Below are 15,699 nucleotides of genomic sequence, written 5' to 3'. Positions count from 1 at the left end.
GTCTGGAAAGTGTAGAAGAAAATGAGTGTGATGGCAGTGGGGAGTAGTTGGGTTCAGACAGGAGAGACTTAAGTTTGTTTAAACGCTTTTGAGAAACAGTATTGTAAGAAAGGAGATGAATGATGGAGGAAGGTCCCTGAGAAACAGGAAGAGATGAGATGGGATCCAGAGCATAGGTTAGAGGCATTCTCCTTAGAAAGTGAGGAGGAGATAAAGTGAGTTTATAAGTGTGGATGTCAATGAGTTTGTCAGTATAGGGACAGAAAGTTGAAGTTGTTTATTTATTTACTTATTTATTTATTTATTTATTTAGAGACAGTCTTGCTGTGTTGTCCAGGATGGAGTGCAGTGGTACAATCTTGGCTCACTGCAACCTCCACCTTCCGAGTTTAAGCAATTCTCCTGCCTCAGCCTCCTGAGTAGCTGGGATTACAGGCATGCTCCACCACACCTGACTAATTTTTGTGCTTTTAGTAGAGCTAGGGTTTCACCATGTTGGCCAGGCTTGTCTTGAACTCCTGGCCTCAAGGGATCCGCCTGCCTCAGCCTCCCAAAGTGCTGGGATTACAGACATGAGCCACCGCGCCCAGTCGAAGTTTACTTCTAATGACCTCCCTTTTCTCTAAAGTATGAGGTGATTATGAATGCCTCAGCAAGGATGTCTTCTAACTGAGCAAGGGGAAATAATATATGATGCATTTATCTCCATTAAGAACACTCACTTGGGTTCAATCAGAAGAGATTGTTGGATGGACAGATGCATGGATGGATGCCTATAAACATAATAAATATGTATTCTGTTTTCTGTTTTCAAAATGTGTTTTAGAAATTCAGTTCAGGTTTAAATGTTCTTGAATCCCATCTGCATTAAGTAAGTATATTCTCATTTATTACTCTTCATTATTCTAGACCAACATTTTTTCAGCCTTGGTATTATTTTGACATTTTGGGTCAATAATTGTTGTGGGGACTGCCCTGAGTGTTGTTGGATGTTTAGCAGGATTCCTTGCCTCTCCCCACTAGATGCCAACCCCCTTTCCACAGTTGTGACAATAAATATTTCCACAGATGTCATGAAATGTCCCCTGGGAAATAGAATTGCCCCCAGTTAAGAGGTTCTGTTCCAAACCAAATGGAAGGGCACTGGAGTGAGAGAGAGAGAGAAGGGGGGTTTCAGCTAGACAAATACTCATGTACATTTATCAGTTGATCATGACAACTATACTCATAGACATGATCTTCTTTTGGCAAATTAGACAACTGAGGCTCAGAGAGGTTAAATGACTTACCTAACATGGCAGAGGCCATAAGTGATAGAGCTGAGGTTTGAACTCATGTATGTTAGATCCCTACAATTTAGGTTCTTTCTTAAACAACAATAAAAAATATTTTAGAGGGATGTCCTTGTTTTCATTTTTATTATGTTTTAAAAAAATCAAACTAAACTTAAAATTCAGCACAAAAATTTAAATAACATAGAAGTGTGTAGACTAAAACAGGAATGTATCTTTTGACATTCCTCTGTAATCCTATTCACTTTCCTAGAGGTTATGATTGTGATTGTTAACAATTTAATGTGTGTGCTTCTAGACCCTTTTCTTTGCAATTATAAATGACAAAGGACAGTACATTCATAAACACACAAAGCTATTTTTGAATAATGACACCATACTATATATACTATTTCATAAACTACTTTAAAATATTTAATCTTTCCACCTCAGTTCTTACAATCTACATCACTGCCTTTTAACAGTTGTGTAATATTCCTCAGTGAGTGAACCACAATTTATGTAACTTTCCCATGTTAATAGGTATTTATGTAGTTTTTTTTTTTATGGTACATAGCACTTGCATAGATATCAGTGAGTGTATGTGTCAGGATTTCTGCTCAATAGGGGTTCTAAACGTAGGGAGATCAGAGTGCATACCTATTTAAAATCATGATTGCTACTACCAGATTGACCCCCAATATGGCTAAACCAAATCACCCTCCCAATAACAGCTTATAAAGGTGACTGTTTTTACCCACTTCTTTGTTAGTTTAGGACAATATCGATTTTTCTTAATTTATCAGTCTAATAGGCAAAATGTGATATCTTGTTTGAATTGTAGTTTTATAATTATTAGTGAAGTTGATTTTTATGTTCACAAGCTATTTCATTTTCTTTTCCTTCGTATGTCCTTTTCAATGGCTTGTCGCTTCAAAATCCTCCCCTCTCCAACCCACTCCTACACTATACTCTTCACCTAAGGCAGCCACTAATCAGTTCTGTCAGTATAATTTGTGTTTTCTAAAGTTTTGTATAAATGGAATAATGCAGTATATACTTTTTTTTGGTCTGCCTTCTTTGATTCAGCATAATTATTCTGAGATTAATTTAAGTTGTTATAATGAGTCAATAGTTCATTCCTTTTTATTACTGAGTAGTCTTCCATCATATATACCAAAATTTAGTTGTCTATTCACTAGTTAATGGACATTTGGGTTGTTTCCAGTTTGGATCTGCTGCAAACATTTGTGTACAGTCTGTATGACTTATGTTTTCTTTTTTCTTGAGTAAACATGAAGGAGTAGAAATGACTGAGTCACATAGTAATTATACATTTAATTGTTAAAGAAAATGTAAAATGTCTTTCTTAAGTAATTGTATCATCGTACTTTCTGGAAGAGACTGTAAAACTCATGTTCATAATTCTGTAAATGTTTGGTGGAATCCTCCAGTTAAACTATCTGGGTCTAGAGATTTCTTCTTTGGAAGTTTTAAAACTATGAATTAAAAATTTTTAATAGTTATAGGACTATTCAGATGATCTATTTCATTGGGTGGTTGTTTTTTTTTAATTCACTACGACATTGTCTGATTTTACATTCCCATCAGCAATGAAAGTTCCAGTTCCTCCATATTCTTTTCAACATGTGGTATGGTCAGTCTTTAAAAATTTCAACCATTCTAATAGGTGTTCAGTGGTATCGCATCATGGTTTTAACATGCATTTCCCTATTGACCTAATGATGTTGAACATTTTTTTATGTTTGCCATTTGTATGTTTTCTTTGGTAAAGTGTCTATTCAAATATTTTGCTTATTCTTTAAAAACTGATTTACTTGTTTTCCTATTATTGAGTTATTGAGTTTTGGGAGTTCTTTATATTTTATATATATATATGTATAATACAAGGTCTTTATCAGACATATGATATACAAATATTTTAACTCAGGCTGTGGTTTTTCTTTTCATTCTTAACAGCATCTTTTAGAAAATCATAAGTTTTTAAATTTGATGTTCAGTTTATTGATTTCTTTTTTTTATGAATCATTGTATCTAAGAAATCTTTGCCTAACCTAAGATTACAAAGATTTTTCTCCTCGGAATTTTATAGTTTCAGCTTTTAAATTTGATTATAGCCCATTCTGAGTTAGTTTTCTTCTGTGGTATGAGATGTGAAGTTCCTTTTTTGCCTATGTATATCACATTGTTCCAGTACCATTGCTGTCCTTTCTCCACTGAATTGCCTTTGTAAAATAAATAAATAAATTTATCTGTATAGGTGTGGGTCTATTTCTGGGCTTTCTATTATGTTCCATTGATCTACTCACCTATCTTGACACCAGTGTCACACTGTCTTAATTGCTGTAGCTTTATAATACGACTTGAAGTCAGGTAATGTTAGCCTTCCAAGTTGGTTTTTCTTTTTCAAGATTGTTTTGACTATTCTAGGTTCCTTGCGTGTCCTTATACATTTTTGAATCAGCTTGTCAATGTTTACATACAAGCTTACTGGTATTTGGGTTGTGTTCAATCTGTAGATCAATTTTGTAAGAATTTACATCTTAACACTATTGAGTCTTTATACCTGCAAACAAAATATATCTCTGTTTATCTAGATTTTCTTAATATTTCTCAGCAATATTTTGAATACTTCAGTGTACAAAATCTTCTCTCTGGCACTTTGCCTTGCAAATTCTCACTTCCTTGCCTTTCCCATACTCCCAACTCAATCTTCTCAACGTAGGGATACTACTGGGTTCCACCTGGGTTCCCCTTCCTGCACTGAGTCCTGCAAAACTCTAAGCTGGGACACTCATAGGGCTAACCTCATTTGTTTTTTTCTGTCTCTCAGCATTCACTGTCCTTCACTGCTGGATTTCCAATGCCTTTAAAACTACTGTTGCATGTTTTTTTCCTACTTTAGTTTAGTTTAGTTTTGTTTTTACTTGTTTCAGGCTAAATGAGTAAAACTAGTTTCGGTGCCCTATCTTGGCCGGAATAAGAAGTAGCTGTTTGTAGTAGTATTTTAGTAGTAGTAGTTAGTAGCGGTTAATAGTAGTAGTATTTTCAGACGACAGTTTGGCCTTTTACATTAGAATTGCAAATGTATTTGTTTTTTGACTCAGCAATTCCAGTCCCTCTTCTAGGTGGTAGAGATAGAGCAGTGAACATGACAGACATGCTTCTATGTTGTGTAAAATCTAGCTTGGAGACTCAGCAAACAAAATCAGTAAGTAAAACATGTTCTATGTTAGAAAGTGATAGGAAATGCTGAAGAGAAAAAAAATTAAACATGGAAGGAAGATAGGAATGGTTGGGTAGAGGGAGGCATGTCAATGTTTTAAATATATTGACCCAGAAGGGCTTACTGAGCAGAATATGTTTGATTAGAATCCTAGAAGAATGGATATCTGGAGGAAGATCAGTCTGGGTAGAATAAACAGTCAGTGCAACAGCATCATGTATTTGACAAATAGCAAGAAATATTTGTAACAACTACTATAGTGTTTGAGCTCACAAAATGGTAGCTCTTTAGACTATTATTACTAATGATGGTGGAATTAGGAATATGACCTAGAACTGTATGGCCTCAACATTCATCTTCTTGCTGTTCAGTTACATTTTGTCTTCCTTACAATCATGAGGCATATACTCATGGCTTGTAATTGTTCATACATTGTTTCTTATCATTGTCCTGCTTTTACACAGGCTTGCCTTGTGTTCTCAATCATGTTATTTCCATGCCTATGTAGTCTGTGTTGACCCTTGCCTGATGGGATATTGGGCTATGACATTTCTCTTTACACTAATCATTGGGGGTGATTTTGTTAGTCTCACTGGCTAGACAGTGGTCCCCTTTCTCCATCACATGTGTTTCATCTCACAGTGTATACACTTGGGCTAAAAGGTTGGTCTCCATGGAGACCGGAAAATCCTTAGGTACACATGAGACATTATATAAAAATTCTAATCACAGCTCCTTCTGCATGCCTTCAGCACTTCCTATAGCATCCAAAGCACTGTGTTGGTGCTTTTTAATTTTATTTTACTTTCTATTGAATAGGTAATGTACCATGGCATGAAATTATAAAAGAACAATGTGACATAGAAGGGAAAACACAGTTGTTCTCCCTCTATTCCCCAGCCAGTCATTAGTCCTACCTTGAGACAAACAATGTAATCAGATTCTTTGGTATCCCTTCAGAACTATTGAAAGCATATGGGCATGTAATTGTGTTTAGTCTCCTTCCATGTCCCACCCCCACCCATAGAAGGTACCTTGACAGCTCCTTTCATTCCTCTCTTATCACACCCTGTGAAGTAGGTTTTGCTGTCCCTATGTTACGGATGAGAAAGCTGAGGCTCGGAGAATTGAGGTGACTTGCCTAAGGTCTCCCAGGAAGGAAATGGAAAATCCAGGACTAATGCCACCTTTTATATGCATTTTTTCTTCCAAACTGAGAAGTGCCAGGTTCTGTGCCTTGAGCACGGTAGGAGATACCTAAACACCTACTGGTTACTAGAGTGATTAAGAAAATCTCTGATTCTTTGAATCATATTAGTATTCATGTTACAGACTCTAGATAAAAGGCCAGCAAGCATCAACTGGTGGGTAGCATTTAGAAGACAAAAACTTGATCCAGTTATTCTCTAGATATCTTCCTTCTTTCTCCACAGATCTATTTAGGTCCACCTGAGGAAAGCGCTGCACCGCCAGTGCCTCCGCCTCGGGTGACAGCAAGAAGGCACAAACCAATCACGATTTCAAAGCGCTTGCTGCGAGAAAGGACGGTTTTCTATACTTCTTCCCTGGATGAAAGCGAAGGTCAGTACTGAGGTTTACCCTTAGCTTCTGAATGGTGATTAGAGACAGAGAGGATATCAAAGGGCAGAAGTAGTGGCATGACCATTTTTCTCTCTATAAAAGTAGATCTTTCCTGGCTCCTGAGCTTAAAAGCAGCCAGTGTTTGTAGTTTGTGCTCAGAGAGGGGATTAAGCCTTTGACAGTAGATAGGATAGTGATGAGCTTATAAAGGAAGTTACCATGTGGAGGATCCCTATAAGGCCAGTGCAGGATCCAAGGTGTTCTTAGATTTATGCCCCTAATATATTGAAATGGGTGAGCAAGGTGAATGTGAAATTTTAAATTCAAATATAGCAAACATGGATTGGATAACTACTATGTGCCAGGTACTGTGCTGGGTGAAATTAAGATACATTGCTTGCCCTCACAGAAGAAATGGAGACATAGATAAGTGAAAAAATAAATGCCTTCAATGGAATAATTGCTAGTGTGGAGAATACACCCATTCTAAATGTGCCTCTGCCCTCCTACTCCACTAAGACCATTTTTGTCAGGTTTGCCAATAATCTCCATGAGGCCAAACCAAATAGCTACAACATTGTTCTCATCATACTCAGTTTGTGAGTAGCATCTGACACAGTTGACTAACTCCTCCTTCTTGAAACACTTTATTCTCTTGGCTTTCAGGACACCAGATTTTCCTTTAATCTCACCAGATAATCCATCTCAGTCTTCTCTCCTGTTTTTTCTTCTCTTCCCAACTTTACATGTTAGAAGGTCCCAGAGCTTTTTTCTTAGTCCTGTTCTCTGATCATGTTCTTTTCCTGTATGATCTCATTAAGTTTCATGGTTTTACATATCATTTAAATGCTAAAGATGATTTCCAAATTTATCGAAGATTGATATCCTGCCTCTTTTGTCATATCAAAATTCCTGCTCAACAGTTCTCCTTGGATGACTCATGGGCATCTCAGTTTACACTGTGGAAAACATAACTTGATGCCCAACTCTTTCTTAACCTGTTCCTACTCTGGTCTCCCCCATCTAAGTAACTGGCAGCAGCAGTCATCCAGTTGCTAAGGTCAAGAACTTTGGAATCATCCTCGGTTACTCCTTTCCCCTTTTCCTTCATATTGAATCGATTAGCAATTCTTGTCAGCTCTACATGCACATTATATGCTAACTTCTACTACTGCCCACTGCTTCTGTCACTGTGAGCCACTATTATCTCTTACCTGGTACCATTGCTTGCCTTCTTCCTTGCCTATAATTCATTCTCCCTGGCAACCAGTAACATGTACATCCTTTAAAATATGGAAATCAGGATTCTGCAAGCTTCCCAAGCACATATGAGCAGCCGGCTCCCTTGCTGTCTGAAACGTGGACCTCTCTCCATTTCCAAAATGTTGCTTTCTAACAAGCTGACACTGGACAAGCTGGACGTGAAAGGGAAGTGGGTCATTATGAGAGTCGACTTCAATTTCCTATGTAGAACAACCAGATAACAAACAACCAGAGGATTAAGGCTGCTGTCTTAAGCATCAAATTCTGCTTGGACAATGGAGCCAAGTCAGTAGTCCTTACGAGCCACCTAGGCCGGCCTGATGGTGTCCCTGTGCCTGACAAGTACTCCTTAGAGCCAGTTGCTGTAGAACTCAAATCTCTGCTGGGCAAGGATGTTCTGTTGTTGAAGTACTGTGTAGGCCCAGAAGTAGAGAAAGCCTGTGCAAACCCAGCTGCTGGGTCTGTCATCCTGCTGGAGAACCTCCACTTTCATGTGGAAGAAGAAGGGAAGGGAAAACTCTGGGAACAAGGTTAAAGTGAGTCAGCCAAAATAGAAGCTTTCCGAGCTTCACTTTCCAAGCTAGGGGATGTGTATGTCAATGATGCTTTTAGCACTGCTCACAGAGCCCACAGCTCTATGGTAGGAGTCAATCTGCCTCAGAAGGCTGGTGGTTTTTTGATAAAGAAAAAACTACTTTGCCAAGGTCTTGAAGAGCCCATAGTGACCCTTCCTGGCCATCCTGGGTGGAGCTAATGTTGCAGACAGGATCCACTTGATCAGTAATATGCTGGACAAAGTCAATGAGATGATTATTGGTGGTGGAATGGCTTTTGCCTTCCTTAAGGTACTCAACAACATGGAGATTGGCACTTCTCTGTTTGATGAAGAGGGAGCCAAGATTGTCAAAGACCTAATGTCCCAAGCTGAGAAGAATGGTGTGAAGATTACCTTGCCTGTTGACTTTGTCACTGCTGACAAGTTTGATGAGAATGCCAAGACTGGCCAAGCCACTGTGGCTTCTGGCATACCTGCTGGCTGGATGGGCTTGGATTGTGGTCCTGAAAGCAGCAAGAAGTATGCTGAGACTGTTACTCGGGCTAAGCAGACTGGGCGGGGGGGGTATTTGAATGGGAAGCTTTTGCCCGGGGAACCAAAGCCCTCATGGATGAGGTGGTGAAAGCCACTTCTAGGGGCTGCATTAGCATCATAGGTGGTGGAGACACTGCCACTTGCTGTGCCAAATGGGACACAAAGGATAAAATCAGGCATGTGAGCACTAGGGGTGGTGCCAGTTTAGAGCTCCTGGAAGGTAAAGTCCTTCCTGGGGTGGATGCTCTCGGCAATATTTAGTACTTTCCTGCCTTTTAGTTCCTGTGCACAGCCCCTATGTCAACTTAGCATTTTCTGCATCTCCACTTGGCATTAGCTAAAACCTTCCGTGTCAAGGTTCAGCTGGTGGCCAAGAGATGCAGTGCCCAGGAACCCTTAAACAGTTGCACAGCATCTCAGCTCATCTTTACTGCACCCTGGATTTGCCTACATTCTTCAAGGTCCCATTTGAATTTCTTAGTGACTAAACATTGTGCGTTCTAGAGTACATATATTTATATTTTGCCTGTTAAAAAAAGTGAGCTGTGTTAGCTTAGTTCTCTTTTGATGTAGGTTATTATGATTAGCTTTGTCACTGTTTCACTACTCAGCATGGAAACAAGATGAAATTCCATTTGTAGGTAGGGAGACAAAATTGATGATCCATTAAATAAACAATAAAAGTGTCCACTGAAACCATGAAAAAAATGGAAATCAGATCACATCATTCCCTCTGTGCCAAATTTTCAGTAACCTCCCTTCATATCTAGAATAAAATTTGCATTTTATTCTTCATTATATGACTGTTGCTGATTTCTCTGACCTTCATTTCTGAACTTTGCTCTCTCACTGTCTCTTTTGCTCTCTACTCTAATCTCATTGTTCTTGCAGGTCCTTACTTGTGTCAAACTTACCTAAGAGCCTTTGCATTTGCTACTCTCTTGGCCCTAAACATTCTTCCTCCAGAACTTCACAAGGCTCACTCTTTCATTCAGATGTCTGCTAAATGCCATCTTCTCATAGAGATCTTTTCTTAACATTCTACTTAAATAGTTCTTTCTCCTCCTCCAATCACTCCCTATCCCTTTATATGGCTTTATGCAACTCATATCCCCTGCTACTGTTTGTTCATGTGTTTATTATCTCTCTTTCCCGTTAGAATGTAAAATCTATTTGATTACCAGGTCCTAGAACAACTCCTGGTATATGTATCATGTGTTCAGTAAATATTCTGAGAATGAATGAGTGGATGTATAAGGAATGATGAAGAGATTATCACTTAAGGGATCAACTCTTTCATAGAGGAGGTGAGCTGGCATTCAGGAGAAAGTAGAAGGGAACATTCAATGCCTGTCTGTTGTTCCATAGTCTCATTTTTACAGAATGGGTTTGTTTATTTACAGTCTCCTCCAATATAAACTCTAGGACACTTGTGTATATGCCAGAGGACACTTGTTTTTTCGTACTGTATCTAAAGCATGAGCACAGTGCCAGGCATATAGTAAGTTCTTAATAAATGAGTGCAAAAAATGAATGAACTGGGTGTCAGTAGACAGAAGGTCTAATTTAATCTTGGCTACTAGCCTGCTGAATAACTTGAGCTAGTCACTTCCCCTCTCTGGACCTCAATTTGTCCCTCTGTGGTGATGAGGGCTTTGGGCCAGAAGATCTCCAATGAAGTTATCCAGTCTAGACATTTATTTTTAATTTTTAACTTTTTAAAAAACTGAGCTATAATTCACATACCATAAAATCCACCATTTTAAAGCCTACATTTTAATGGTTTTTAGTATATTTTGTGCAACTATCTTATTCTAGAACATATTCATCATCCCAGAAACCCAATACTTTTAAATTTACTTCTCCCCCAACCTCTGACAGTTGCTGATCTACTTTCTGCCTCTACGGATTTGCCTATTCTGAACATTTCATAGAAATGTAACTATAGAATATGTGGACATTTTTGGATGGCATCTTACTCTTAGCATAATATTCTCAAGATTCATCCACATTGTAGAATGTATCAGTACTTCATTCTTTCTTTCTTATGGACAAATAATATTCCTTTGTATATATGTAGCACATTTTATTTATCCATTGATCAGTTGATGGACACATGGATTGTATTCATTTTGTGGTTATTATAAATAATGCCACTGTGAACATTAATGCACAGGATTTTGTGTGGATGTCTGTTTTTAATTATCTTGGGTATATACCTAGGACTGGAATTGTAGATTATATGGTCAGTCTATATTAAAACTTTTGAAGAATTGCCAAGCTGTTTTCCAAAGCAGTTGTACCTTTTTTTTTTTTTTTTTTTTTTTCCTTGAGATGAAGTCTTGCACTGTCACCTGGGCAGGAGTGCAATGGTGTGATCTCAGCTCACTGCAACCTCCGCCTGCCAGGTTCATGTGATTCTCCTGCTTCAGCCTCCCGAGCAGCTGGGATTACAGGCACACACCACCACACCCAGCTAATTTTTTATATTTTTAGTAGAGACAGGGTTTCACTACCTGTCTTGGCCAGACTGGTCTCAAACTCCTGACGTCATGATCCGCCCACCTTGGCCTCCCAAAGTGCTGGGATTACAGGCGTGCGCCACCACACCAGGCCACAGCTGCACCATTTTACTTTCCCACCAGCAATGAATGAAGGCTCCAATTTCACCACATCCTTGCCAATACTTTGTATAGTCTGTCTTATTTATTCTAGCCATTCTCTGTGAGTGTGAATCCATCATCTCATTTAATGTTCAACACTCCCATGAGAGGTAGGTATGCTGAACTCTGTTTTATAGTGAAGGCACTGGAAGCTCAAAGATGATGAGTAGTTTTCCCAACTAACACAGCTACTAAATGACAGAACAATTTGCACTCATCTATCTTATCCTGAAGCTTATTTATTTACTATAATATCACACTTCCTATAACCTGTGTGAACGCTGTTCTGAGAAGGAACCAATCCTACTTACCAGTAGCATCTCATTATCTTACTCTGAAATTTATTATCCCTTTTGTATATAGTATGTCAGTGACTCCTTTCACCCTCTCATGGACTCCATCACACCTCCATAACTAAGCCCTGGTTATTCCACTTCTTTAACCTCTCTTGAATCTGCCTCTCTTTTCTGATGCAGCTCTAGTTTGGATCCTTCTCATCAGCAGTCCCCTAGCTGGTCTTTCTGCCACCAGTCTTTCTGGTCCAACCTATTTTTTGTTGGAACAAGCCTACTTTTCATAATGAACCCAAAGGGATGTTTAAAAATGCATATTTGATAATGCTACTTCTCCCCACCCCCAGCCCTCTGCCCCCCAAAATCATTGTCTTCTGTGACTCAAAGGCAGAGTTTGTATTCCTGAGCATGGCATTCATGGACTTCATAATATAGACCCAACTTATTTCAACAACCTCACCTCCAGCTACCCACACTTTTTCATCTATAATTGGTCCCTATGCTCAAGCCAAACCAAACTTTTCATTATATTTTCTTAGGCAAAGCATGGTCTTTCATTCCTCCAAGTTGTTTTTTGTTTGAATGCCCTTTCTACTTTGCTTCACCTTTTGTAATTCTTCAAGGCCCAGCTCAAAAGTTACCTCTTTTATAAAGACCCTCTCTAATCCTTGCAGTCAGTATTAGTACTGTCTTACTCCTAGCACTTATTTGCATGAACCTAAATGTATTATAATAATTGATTTATTTCTATTACAGTACTAGTGTGTATCCTCTCAAAGCTTCTCCCCACCTCTTACCCACCCAAAGAAGAGAGGCCTCCACTGTAAGGGTTGGCCCCATGCCTATTTATGAGGCCTCACTGTCTGATCCTGATTCACTCGCAGTTCTTCATAGTCCCTGAGGCTTGTCTGTGTGTTTTCCTGTAGAAATGGATGGCTGGTTAGGGAAAGGGGATGGCACCGAACTTTTATTACCTGACAGAGCAATGAACTGTCTCTTCAGAAAGAGTAAATAGACTCTGGAAACAGACTTCAAGATTTGAAACTTGGCGTTTCCACTTAGTAGCTTTGTGACATGGAGACTTCGGGTGCCTTAGATTTCTTATCTGTAAAATGGGGCTAATAACAATGTACTACTTTATAGAGCTGCTTTGAGGATTATATGAGATAATCCAGGTAAAGCATTTAGAACAGGGCCTGCCATGGTATAAGTGTTCAAGTAATGGTATATGTTATCTTTATCAGTATTATTCTCATTATTACTATCATTGTCACTATTATCATTATTTTTATTCACCATACCCCAGAACCTAGAAATAGTTTCCCTGCCGAAAGGCCTAGCTCTGAAGTCATCATGGCTTCTATCATTACATTTCCTATTTTCCCTAGCAAGCAGAAGATACTTTCCTGAGTGGAAGGTAGCAGCCTCTCTGAGGCTGTGTATGTGGATCCTCTTTATGAAAACTGACCCTCTTGAGATGGTGATGATACTCTATGGCCTGTAGGGCACAGGCAACCTTTATTGTCTTCCCTAAGGGAGAGCAAAGATGGAGTCACTTGGCCAGAAGAAAGTATTCAGATAGGAACATGCAGCTGAGATGTTGGGCTAAAGCATGTGAGGGAAATAATTTATGTCACCATGCACTTTATTGTTTGGAGAGAGTAGATGTGCTTGAGTTACTCCTGAGTGCTATATGTTTAAAGATGGCCTCTGCTGCAAGGCACGTCCTGGAAGCCAGAGGCTCTAGTTACTTGGCACTCTTGTGCTCATGTTCATGCCATTATTTGTGAGCCTTTGGTAGTTTTTTTTTGTTTGATGGCCTCTGTCTGGCTGCACTTGTGCTAGGGTTAATAAATAAAGAGCTATGTGTCTACTTTGGGACAAAATTAGGGGGACTGCAGGGGAACTCCCCTTGGTTCTGGCCCCTTTGGCAGTGGCATCAGTGGTGGCAGATTCCCAAGGAGAACAAAACTGTCTAGGGAACAAAAACCTTTGCAGCAAGACTTCCCCCATGGAAACTCTTGCCTCACTGCCCACCCACCACATAATAGTGTAAGTAATAACCACCAATTAATGAGTGTCTGTTATGTGCCAGGCACTGAAATAAGTATACCATCTCCTGGAATCCTCACCACAACCTCATGAGACCAGTATTCGTTATTATTCCCATTTTACTGAGGAGAAAATTTGAGGTACAGAGAGATAGGGAACTTGTACAAGGTCTCACAGTTGGTAAGAAGCAGAACTGAGATTCAGACCTGGCCACCTGGCTTCAGAGCCTGCATTTCTTTTAACATTTTATTACGAAGAATTCCAAACATAAGCAGAAATTGAAAACAAACATATTGAACTCCCCACATTTCAGCATTTAAAAACATATACTCAGTCTTATTTCATCTATACCCTTACCTGTTCCCCCAACCTACTCATGTCATTTCATTTGTAAATGTTTCAGTATATATCTCTAAAAGAAAGGAACTCTTTTAAAAGCAAAACCACAATATCATCATCATACTTAAAAGAAAATAAAACAAAACAGTGATTCCTTAGGATCAACTATCCAGTCAGTATCCACATTCTCCTATTATCTCATTTTGTTAAAAAAAAATCAGTATCTAAATAAAATCCATGTATTGCAATTGGTTGATATATATCTCAGGTTTCAATTTTCTGGCTGGAACCTCTGTTCTTAACCACTACACTCATAAAGTTTTTTATGACTATGGCAGGTGACAGTTTCTTTACAGCAGGCATTCTCAATCTGGGGTTTATTGACAGCTTCAGAAGGCTCTGTGAATCACTTAAAAATTAGTTTTCAAAATTTTGGCTATATTTGTGTGGGTTGATTTTTCTAGGGAGATGGTCCCTAGGTCTCATTAGGGTCTCAAAAGCTTTCAGTAAGTCTCAGAACCACTGAAAAACATGTACTAATGTCAGAGGAAATTGTAGACCACAAAAGCTGGGGAAAGAACAGTTGGAGGTTTCCTTCTGAGTTGGAGAAAGAAGTTAAAGTATGTTATGTTGATTAACTTAAAATTTGAGAGACCTTAACAAAATACTTTTCAGAGAAGTGGTTAAGAATTAACTGATGATGTCTTCATTTGCAAAGAATAGAATATACCGTTGATTGGGGACTTTAAGTCTTTTTTGAATGACATATTCCTTTAATAAAACCTCTTGGTTTATTGTGTCTTATTGAATTGTGGTGGTGAAAATCATACACGGATCTTGAATTCCTTATTTGGATTGGATCTGTGGCTTTACATGAACTGGGAAGGGTAGAGAATGATTCTGTGGGATATAGTTGGTTTGTGCCACAGTGACATAACTGCTTTGAAAATGTACACAAATTTTCAAAATTAAGTATGTATGCATGTATCAAAATGAAAAGGTTTTAAAAGTTATCATTAATCTTTCCTCTTTGCACCAACTTTTCCCAGATGAAATCCAACATCAAACACCGAATGGTACTATCACTGGCAGCATAGAAACCCCCAAGCCACCACAACACCCCAAACTACCTATTCAGAGGAGTGGGGAAACTGATCCTGGGAGGAAGTCCCCAAGCAGGCCTATTTCGGATGGCAAGTTGGAGCCCTGCCCAGAGGTGGATGTGGGGAAGTTGGTGTCTAGGCTACAGGATGGAGGGACCAAGATTACCCCAAAGGCCACCAATGGACCCATGCCAGGCTCTGGGCCCACCAAGACCCCCTCTTTCCACATAAAGAGACCAGCTCCCCGGCCCCTGGCCCATCACAAGGAGGGTAAGTGCTTGGGAATCCCATGGGAGCCAGAGCTGAACCTAACTACTTTTCACCTTGAGATCCTTCTGAGTTTGGAGATATATTTAAGTGGCATTCTGTTCCGGTTTACTACCACTAATATTGGAACAGTGGGCAAGATCACAATAATCAGTCACAATAATCACTAGAATGTAAGCTCCATGAGGGCAGGAATTTTTTACCTGTTTTGTTTACCTCTATATCCCAAGTGCTATGTGCCTGGCACTGTACTAATTGCTGATATACTATTTCTCATCCTCACAATCCCACTGTAAAGAATGTATTATTATTATTATTATTTTTTTTTTTTTTTTTGAAACGGAGTCTCGCTCTGTCACCCAGGCTGGAGTGCAGTGACGTGATCTCAGCTCACTGCAGCGTCCGCCTCCCAGGTTCAAGTGATTCCCCTGCCTCAGCCTCCTGAGTAGCTGGAATTACAGGCACTCACCACCATGCCTGGCTAATTTTTGTATTTTCAGTAGATACAGAGTTTTGCCATGTTAGCCAGG

General features: G+C 39.2%; 1 protein-coding gene and 1 pseudogene across 4 annotated transcripts in view; both read left to right on the top strand.

Moving 5' to 3' along the window:
* OPHN1 (oligophrenin 1) overlaps nt 1–15,699 on the top strand; it is a 376,301-nt gene that overhangs the window by 340,610 nt on the left and 19,992 nt on the right. For 2 of the 3 annotated variants that reach the window (XM_050776881.1, XM_050776882.1), the window contains exons 20-21: nt 5,952–6,099; nt 14,849–15,172. In XM_050776881.1, coding sequence (XP_050632838.1) covers nt 5,952–6,099; nt 14,849–15,172 — 472 coding nt within the window. The remainder of the gene's footprint in view (nt 1–5,951; nt 6,100–14,848; nt 15,173–15,699) is intronic. The other variant, XM_050776883.1, reaches the window with a different exon arrangement.
* Nucleotides 6,123–9,160, top strand: LOC126946521 (phosphoglycerate kinase 1-like; annotated as a pseudogene). The gene has a single exon (XR_007722687.1). The product of XR_007722687.1 is annotated as a phosphoglycerate kinase 1-like (transcript).

This window comes from Macaca thibetana, chromosome X (assembly GCF_024542745.1).
Source record: "Macaca thibetana thibetana isolate TM-01 chromosome X, ASM2454274v1, whole genome shotgun sequence".
Classification (NCBI taxonomy): domain Eukaryota; kingdom Metazoa; phylum Chordata; class Mammalia; order Primates; family Cercopithecidae; genus Macaca; species Macaca thibetana.
This window is presented reverse-complemented; position numbering and strand designations above follow the sequence as displayed.